This window comes from Harpia harpyja, chromosome 16 (assembly GCF_026419915.1).
Source record: "Harpia harpyja isolate bHarHar1 chromosome 16, bHarHar1 primary haplotype, whole genome shotgun sequence".
NCBI lineage: Eukaryota > Metazoa > Chordata > Aves > Accipitriformes > Accipitridae > Harpia > Harpia harpyja.
In genome coordinates, this window is record NC_068955.1 from 30,240,848 (window position 1) to 30,250,452 (window position 9,605).

At 47.1% G+C, this 9,605-nt stretch overlaps 1 protein-coding gene across 1 annotated transcript; it reads right to left on the bottom strand.

Annotated features, from left to right (window-relative positions):
• Positions 1–222: 222 nt before the first annotated feature.
• FGF3 (fibroblast growth factor 3) lies at positions 223–6,957 on the bottom strand. Its single transcript, XM_052811405.1, has 3 exons — positions 6,204–6,957; positions 4,105–4,208; positions 223–811 (listed from the first exon to the last, which is right to left on the bottom strand). The coding sequence occupies exons 1-3, from the start codon at positions 6,460–6,462 to the stop codon at positions 479–481; spliced, it is 696 nt and encodes a 231-aa protein (XP_052667365.1). The 5' UTR covers positions 6,463–6,957; the 3' UTR covers positions 223–478.
• Between the last annotated feature and the right edge of the window lie 2,648 nt (positions 6,958–9,605).

A 9,605-nucleotide genomic window follows, 5' to 3' on the forward strand; every position in this document is an offset into this window, starting at 1 on the left:
CAGTTTTCTAACTCCTGTATTCCATAAAAATAGGAATGTAGCCTTTTATGAGGAACTGCCAAAAGAGCTATGAAAGTGCTATACCTTCTCTGTGGACACAAAAATGGTAAGTGTAAAATATTCACACGCTCTGGGAGGAGAGGGTCTCTGAGATAATACCCTATGGCGAGTTAGAATGAAAATACTAGTAATGAAAATGATTTTTTTTTTTTTAGAAAAGAAAATGTGAAAGTCATTGACAAAATTATTACATCCAACTACTTTACATTTGAATGTGCCTTATCTCACATCTCTTTTACCACAGATAATAATTCTACAATAGCTAGAAGTAAGTGATGTGACTTTCAATTATATTATACAGTGTATAAAAAATGTCCGTGTTAATGCCTGTCATACAATCACAGCTGTTAGTTTTTTTAGTAGTATTTTGAAGATTCTCAGTCACTTCCAGCCCCCATACAAGCTCCCCCCATCCCCATCAGCGTCCTCTCCTTCTTCGCTGGTTCTTGCTTGGGGGCTTCAGGAGACTCTCTCGGTATTTCACATTTGTGTGGAACAGTCGGACCATTTCATGGTCTTTGTTATCCAATACTCTGGGCAGAAAGAGAGACGATTTCTGTGTCCTACGAGTTTTAAAGCCCCTTCTGGGTCGTCCTTTCCCATTGATTGAGACATACCAGAGTCTCTCTGCACTGGCTTTGCGCTTGGTGCCGGCTCTGTTGGGTACAGTCCGGTAGAGACGGGACGCGTAGGTGTTATAACCCAATTCATGGATCCTCTCCACGAACTCACACTCTGCGTTATAATTTTCCTGTAAAGCAAACATGACAAAGTTTAAGAAAGACTATACGGGTAATAGCTCTCTTCCACCTCAGTAAGATTGGACTAAAGTCTTAAGCAAGACTACTCAGTTTTAGGATAAGGACAGCAACACGTGTGGTAAGAAAAACTGAGACCGGTGCTACAAAAGGCAAGCAGGAGAGGAGCGCTGACCCTGAACTGCTGTGCAACAGGGTGCTCCCTGTCAGCAGTGTGAGCATACACTGTGCATCAGAGACAGAAAGAGGCCAAAAAACAATTTGAAAACAAAAAATGGCATGTGAATAGGAATGAATAGCTCTGCTGATTGTTCTGCTGTAAATTTAATTTTTTTTGAGCTTACGGATCTAAATATGCCTGTGAACTGGACAGATGATTTAATTGCTGCCTATCAACCTTTGACATCTATTAAAAAGATAAAATCCTACAGTTTAATGTAAAATGTGGCTCTTTAATTGGTATATTAGTAGTTAGATACACCTGCAGTCTTTTATATCCAGTTTGTTACAGATATTTGAGCAGTAAACACCACCTTTATGAAGCTTCTTTGTTTGCTTCATCGAAACAAAATCAAAGTACACCCTGCCCAGCAGTGTGTTCATCCAAAATGCTAGGCTGCTCCTTTATCACAAACTGTAAGGGAGAACACGCACCCATCCTGGGTGCTCACATTTTACATGATCTGTCAAAATTCGCCCCTTTTCATCTGGTCCTCAACTGAGAGGAAACCGTGCAGAAGCCTGGCACAAGCGACTCCTTCCTCCTCCCCAGGAGCAGTAGAAACAGTGCAAATAAAGGACCTCCCACACTGTACATCTTTTCTTAACTACAAAATCATCTTTGCTGTAACTGTGTGATTAAGACTTCAGTATCTAATGCGTGTAAGGCACAGAGGCGGTGGGGAACGGCTACTATGGTCTTTACAGAGGTTTTTTATTTCGCATTGCCTCTCTGGAGGACATAGGAAAGGGCATAGGTAGCCAGGCTGGGGCCAGAAAAGCTATAGGCTCCATTAACAACATGTCTTTAATGCTGTTCACTCACCAGAAATGCTGATAGGCATTTAACAAGGTTTTAAAAGACTCCACATGTCTCAGCTTCACAGCTGTAAAACGGAAGTGCCCTTCCTTGCAAGGACAAGGTTTTCATATGCTGTGGTGCTGGAACCCACGCAACTACCATATGTAGGCAGATTTGTCCTGCTGTCTGCCTCAGTTCTGGTTGTAGAGGGTTTATCACAGAGGATAAACCCATAGGATTTTCACAATCTGCTAAAGACACAAAGGAATTCTGCAGACTCAACAAACTTATTTTATTGACATGGGAAAATTGGTGAACCAAGGGATAACAGAGTTATTCTAATATTATTTCATAAAATGTTCCCTGTATAATTATCCCCAGAGAAGTCAGTCTTATTTGAAATGGGGGTCTTGCACAGGTTCCTGGAACTGTAGTATCAGTAAAGTTGTTGGTCAGTTTTTTCTAGGCAAGCAAAGCCAGGAAGTTTCTCCTGAGCTGAGCCCTCACCCCTTGCTGCTTCTGTGAAAAAAGCTGAGTTGAATAGCTTTTCCTGGATTGTCCCTCCAGCTCTGAAACACAACTCTGAAACAGCCTCTCTCAAACTTGAGCTGGAACAGCAAAAATCATCTTTTCTAGTTGTACAGAAACCTTTAATGGCTGATGTTCCTTGGCACGTGACAGCTGAACAAACTTCAGGATGGCCTGATGCTCTTCACGCTAGAAAGGGAAATCCAGGAGAGAAGGACTCTCTGGGCTACCCTACTCTAGGCTTTTCTCCAATCCAGGAGAGGAGCTTTTTGCTCAGAATTTGTTTAGCCTTATTTTAATTCAGTTTAATTAATCTGGAGGAAAAACTTACCTATTTTGAACAAGAAAGAGAGAAAGATGAGAAAACTTGAAAATTCATCCTTCCCGTTCATTTCTTTGGGGCAGACGCTGGCTCTGAGCTGATGGAGGAGCTCCATTGAAAAAGATGCCCATTTTAATCGGAATATTAACTGGAAGTATAGAAGTGGCCAGCCTGAGCTCTGGCACAGCAGAGCTACTATGTCCTCATTCCACTTCAGCTCCATTTTCCTTTGCCAAAATTGTTTGTGATCTGCTTCCCTGCACCAGCAAAGAACCACCACCTTTATACACAGGCCCTTTAATCAGTGTGCATCACATGAGACACATTACAGAAGCTGGGTTGTAAACACCATCAGAACATTCTTGCAAAGGTGGAGTAAAATGTATTAAACCAGAGAGGCAACTGAGTCGATTGTGTTACCGAGGTTGCATTTACATGGAAAGAGCTCACATTGCTCAAGGATATATCATGCTGTTCAAATCAACAGAATTACACATAATGACTATTTGGAGGAAGCAGATTTCACATAGCCATATTTACCCTCTTCAAATCTGCTTCCATACCACAGGATTCCTGGAGAAACTGCACAGTATAGCTGTCACACAGTAAGAGATCACAAGATTGCTAGGGATGTAATCAAAGACAATAGAAGAAATTCAAGTAGGTAGATAATGTGAATAGTAGACACACTGACAAATAGGCCTTAGTATGTCCCTGAATGTGAAGAACTCTAAGCTAAAGTGTTCTATTCACTGAGGGGAAATATTGGCTGGGCTGAAAAGGCAAGACTCCCACTAATATCAGCACAGACCAGATTTTACCTCAAAGGTCAGGACAAAAAATGAGGTCAAAGGAGTAAAATAAGGTGTTTATTTTCACTTTTATCTTCTTGCACCTTCTCATACTTCCTTTCCTTGCTATAGCCCTGCCTTTTAGTACCTGTAAATTCTTTCACTGCCCAACCAAATGCTCTGTGCAAAGAAGCTCCCGTCAGTAGGCTGCTTTCCTGTAACAGAGATGCTCAATTGCTTCCGGATATTCTTTGAGGTGTATATCCTCTGCCAGTGTCCAAGATCAAATATAAATATGGATAATTTTGGATAGAGATGGACATTCTGCACTGCAAAGGCTAGGTCCTGAGGTCTTTATCAGTGCACCCAACTGCCCAGAACTTTGGCTGTGTGAAATACCTTTGCCAAATTCTGCCTTTGGCCGTACAGGCAATAAGAAAGTAAGAACACAGCTTCTTTCCACTTTTAAAGATATACTGATTGGTTGCCTGTAACAATTCCAGACAGAAATCTGTTATAACATTACTCTTTTCTTTATAAATGTTTATTTATAAGAAATCAGTGCTCCCCACTGAACCTGTTCTCCCCATAGGAAATGGCAGGCCAGTCTTAAGTAAAACTTACTGATGCATAAAGTCTGCCCCTTTTGTTCATGGCCAGGTATCTGCCAGAGAACAAGCCCTTGATGGCAACGATTCCAACATCAACAGCAGTTATTTCAAGAATACCTAGAAATAGAAACAATTATGAGATATGTTGTTGCTCCCCATCACACGTAAATTTTCGAGATACGTTTGAATGACTGCTTACCTGCAGAGTATGATTTCATAGCTATCACTAGCTGACACCAAAATCATAATGCAATCAGGTGAATGAAAGAAGACTATTATTGGAAACAATATAAAACAACGACGATGTCGGAATTGTTTGAGACAAGCTTGACAATAAATCCCTAGATGTCTGATTGAGATTGAACTCTTTCAAAAATGAAAGAAATCTGACACTGAACTAGAGGTTCACTTAATCCTATATGTATATAAAAAAGTTTAAATCCTCTTTAATGCTTAGGAACACAAGAGCTCTTGACTTATTGAAACCAGTCACAAAGCTGTCCATTTCAGGACAAAGCCCTTGCTGAGGTCTCCAGAGGGTAAAACAGAGTGAGTTGGCTGCATTTTAGAGAAGAGCCATGTATATAATCACGAAAGGAACTTGTCATTTAAGAGGTCAGTGTAGCCCTCCAGACAAGGACTGTTGGAGCCAAATTAAAAGGGAGGAGATTTTCAGGTCATCAAAGACGGGGGCTCAAACACAAGAAGAGTGTCACCGGTGAGGCTGGCACGATACCTGCCAAAATGTGTACGTCCAGCCAAAGGTGCCACAACGCTGAAGGAGGCACAAATGGCTTGGGAGATGTGTTGTATGTGCAGGGCTCTCTAGCTGGCTCGCTCAAACTCTGCTCTCAGCTCTTCAGCTGTGGCCCGATGACATGGTACTTTCTGCGTGTTTGGAGGCGAGAGGTGACCCTTGCACCCAAACCCATTGCTGCCTTTCGGCAACGATAAAGCAGAGCCGGGGCCTGTCCCCTTTGGAGAGCTGGATTGCTGGCCTGACCGTGTCTGGGAGAATTTGGTACAGCTGTTTTGAATCAGGCACCGGTTCGCTGCTGAAGGATGCCTCCTCCAGGCTTTGATAGCGAGGGGGTTTTCCTCTAGGAAATAGTGGTTTTCCTTTATGGACTTCAGACAGATCCCTGAGGTCTTCCTATCTCTGTGTGCCATCACCAGGCGGGATTTACGCTTCCTGGGGTGGCGGGGCCGGGGCGGAGGCCGGGCTGGGTGTGGGGGTGCCCGGGCCTCCCCCCGGGGCTCCCCCCGGGGCAGCGGCAGCCCCGAGCCCCGCTCTCCTCCCTTCTGCCGCCCTCGCACAAACCCCCTCACTCCCGACATATCGCGTTTCATCTTAATTACCGCCGATCCCCGGCACATGTCAAAGGGGACAGATGTGATTTAGCCCGTGGAAGCTCAAGCCCCCCCCGTGGGAGACAAGCTGGGCCGGGACGAGGGAGGCGAGGGCAGCCTGCAGCCCGTCGAGGAGGGCACCGGTTGCCCAGCGCTCCGGGCTGGGGCAGGGCTGGCGTGGGAAGCCGAGCGAGGGCAAGTGAGAGGCTGGACGGGCTGCGCAAGGCGGGTTCCCGGTCCCCGTCGGGGGGGGAACTTGGGGTTTGGGGGTCCCGCTCTGTCCCGGGGAGGGGGGCTGAGCCCCTCCGCCGCCGGCCGGGTCCCCGTACCCCGCAGGACCCCTCTCGGGAGTCCCCTGCCCGGGCCGGGGGCAGAGGGGGCTGCCCCGTCGAGCCCGCCAGCCCCCCCCCCGGGGATGGAGCGGCAGCGGGAGCCGGAGGGTGCGAGGGCGCGGACCGGGCGCTGCGTTCCCGAAACGCCGAGGCGAGGTCTCGCCGAGCCCGACGAGGGGAGAGGGCGAAAGCTCCGGCGGCTGGGGGTGCCCCCGGTCCCCGTACGGTTCCTCCGGCCCCGGGGCAGCGGCGGGCAGGAGGAGAGGCTGGAGCGGCTTCGCCACCGCCCCGTCCGGCACCGTCCCGGTACCCACCGTCGCCTGCCCGTTGATGCTGGAGCAGGACGCAATTGGTCCGAGCGAGAGACCCCCCCCCTTCTCCCCACACACCCGGGGGAAGCGGGCTGGGGAAAGGTGTGCCCGGTACTCACTGAAGACGCTGTTTTTCTCCAGGGTGCCGTTGATCTTGCCGTTGGGGTGGATCTGGAGATGGTACTTGGTGGCACAGTAGAGTTTCCTGCGCCTGGGCGCTCCCCCGAGGTGCTCGTAGACGCCGCCGCGGCCCCCCGCATCCCGGCGGGGCCGGGGGTCGCTCGGGGAGGCTCCGGCGGCCCCGGGCAGCCCCGCGGCCCGCCCTGGGAACCAGGGCTCCCGCAACAAACTCAGGAACAAGATCCAAATTATAACCATTGTGGCATGATGGCCGCAGCGCTTAGTCTGCTGGGGAGATCGAGGCTCGGAGCGAATGACACCAGGGGTCCCATTAAAGCCGTCTTGCTAGCAGCACTCCAAAGTTGCAGAGCACACACTGTTTCGAGCCGCGAAGCATCGGCAAGTTTTTATCAGCCTCGATCCGGCCCTTTTATCTGTCTCAGATTTACTTAAATCAATAGACATCAGCAAAGGCCACCGAAGAGTCCCAGCTGTTTGTATTAGATGGAGCTGCCGTGATCAGCCTTCTCCTTGGGTTTCCAGATAGACAGACGGCATGCATGAGAGACAGAGAGCCAGAAGGAGAGAGAGACAGAGAGAGAGAGGCACCCACTGAATTTCGGCAAGAGACTGTGGGGAAAATAGTTGATCGACGGAGCATAGAAATAAAAGCAGCTTCCTGCAACAATAGCCTGATCTGCGACCAATTGATCCAAAGCAGAGGAGGCAAAAGGTATCAGTCTCGTGTGAACTCCCAGAGCGCAGCGTGGATAAAATTACACAGCATCTCTCCCCGACACACCGCACACCCCCGCACAACCCCCGCACGGGGAGGGGGGAGGCTGGCTGCGGTCGCCTCCCGCCCCGCTGCCGGCCCCGCGGAGAGGCGCGGTGCAACCGCGGATCCTCCGCCGGGTACCGCCACCCCCCTGCTCAGCCCGGGGCCCGCCTGCCGCAGCTGGGGCGGGGGGGAGGCTTGGGGGGGTGGGGGGGTGTGTGCGTGTGTGTGAAAGCAAACAGTTATTACTAAATCAATCGGTTCACGGTTACAAATAATATGCATTATTTTGACAGGTCTTTCAAGATTTAGTCATTTCTAAATGAACTTAGACAAAGTAGGGCCCAGCAAGTGTTATGATATACGTCCCCGAATGCGTTTGCGAGAAGTCGGAGCTAATCCTTTTTCTTAACTCTGGTGCCTGGCAAGTCTCATTAGCTGTAGCAGATCTGCACTCGCTACCATGTAGCTTCACACGACTGCCTACGCTTTCAAAATATGATGGAACTACCTATAAATAAATATAAAAGGAGGCAAAAGGTTCAACAACTCAGTGAATTACGCTGTCCCTGTGTGCTACTCAAAGGCAGCTCGTTAATTAGATTTGCATCTGAAACAGGCAGTAGGAGTTTTGGGGAAGTGTTTGAGAGATAATTAGTATTAATGTGCTTGAAGGGCACACAAATACACCTTTGAAGTGAGTCACGTCAGAATTCAAGCTTTTGACCTTGATCAATATATTTTTTTCCGGAATCGGTGAACAAGAAGAGGTCTATAAAATATTTTTTAAAGACATTCCTATGTAGAGCACGAGGATTTTCTTACACGTTGAAGAGATCTTTTTTTTTAAAAAAAGGCAGCTTTTACTAGTGGGAAAATAAGGGAAGGGATACGACCTTTTCCTACAAGGAATGGCAGGAGGACGAAACGATCTCGAAAGCTACTCTCTATTTTAAGCTGTGCTTAATATTTAGTAGTTCTCCAAGGCTAAAAGGCTTTTCATTATATAGTCGTCTGGAATAAAAGGAAACACATAAAAAACCCACAAGCACCCCTCTCCGCCATTACCACCCCTTCCTCCCCCTTTTCTTCTCCACAAGTTAAGCCCTACCAGCCTCACAGGGAGAGTTTGATCTGGGGATGATAAATGTTTGTACAATTAATTCTTTATTGCTGCTCTTCTGCAATGCCACTTCCAGGCAGTCATGTAGTTCCAGTATATTTAGTAAAAGTAAACGATTGGAAATTAAAATAATTCAAGCACCGTATCCACGTAAAAATATGAAAACATAAACATGCAGGACCCCAATCTTGGAGTGTATGCGGGTAGGGGGCGGGCGGGAGGGGGGGTGTCGTTGCTTGCGGGCCAAATCCTTCAGTCTCTCGTAAAACAAGAACCCCTTTGAAAAACCTTCCTCTCGGGGATGCACCGCAAACCGTGTCCTACGGTCCTGACGACCTACAAGACAAAAGTGGTAGGAGAAAAATATCTCTGAACATGCCACGAGTCTCCCGAAAGATGCTTTCACCGGCACCGTGCGAAGGCGAGATAAAAGATAATTACTTTCAGTAATTAAAGCGATCTCTTTCGAGTAAATCTCAGGTCGTCCCGAGCCTAGTGCAACGCCCTGTAGATGTGCAGCTGACATTTTACAATTTTGGATTTGCAGGGCATTTTTCATTAGTGCTCTGAAAAAAAAACAATCCCGCAAGATCCTCCGCCCCCCCCCCCCCGCCTCCCACCGCAATAATAAACCAAAAAGACTAGTGGGTGGAAGAGTAACACGTTAATGACTTTTGCTCAAATTGCTTCCATCTTGATCACATTTTCATAATTAGCACCATCATCTACAAATCTTTCCGCCCTGGGCATCTGACACAGACAGGCTTCCCAAGCGATGTGTATTCTACTTATTAGGGAGGGGAACACTTATAGGTCTATCATTAATGGTTCCCTTTCAAATGAAATGAATGCAACCTCCACGGAAATATCAAAGGGCTGTAGCTACCTTGTCTCACTTAGTACAACACTGAATAGCAAGCAACCTTAAGTCGTTTTGCTCTAGTCAGACATCTATACAATAAAACATAAGCCCACTCTTGTATATTTTAAGTTGTCTGGTGACCATTTTTGAAAACAAAAAGGGTCCCTTTGATGTGGTCAAATTCTAACAGGGGGTGGGACGTCAGATGTGGTCTACCGATTCTTTCTGGAAATATTTTTAATTATGCCCCAAAGCTTCTTGTAGCCCCAAAGTAATAATCAGAGAGCAGTTTGAGTCTGTTACTTAATGTGGAGGGGAGAATAGGCTCTAGACCGTATGTAACTAAATTAGAATTACAACCGATAATGATCTATTAATTCGCTCGAAATGGGTGATTTTAAATGGAACATGTTAGGTATCTGTTATTCTTTATGCTTGATCTTGCTAACGGAATATTTCTAAGCCTTCTTGCAGTGAAGCCATAAAACCAGCATTTCTCCCGGCAAGTCATTGGGTAAAAGTGAGTATTTGAGACAGATGTTTTTATCCTCACAAGCGTGCGCGCTGTAAGCACACAAAGCACTTGTATACTTAACTGATTACCCTCGGAGAAGGACCATATATTCAGATATGCGCGT

Excerpts from the sequence above, each read along its gene's own strand:
- FGF3 (XM_052811405.1), bottom strand. The coding sequence starts at position 6,462 with ATGGTTATAATTTGGATCTTGTTCCTGAGTTTGTTGCGGGAGCCCTGG. Across the intron at positions 4,209-6,203 it reads GGAGAAAAACAGCGTCTTCA|GTATTCTTGAAATAACTGCT; the intron begins GTGAGTACCGGG and ends TTCTATTTCTAG. Across the intron at positions 812-4,104 it reads GGGGCAGACTTTATGCATCA|GAAAATTATAACGCAGAGTG; the intron begins GTAAGTTTTACT and ends TTTGCTTTACAG.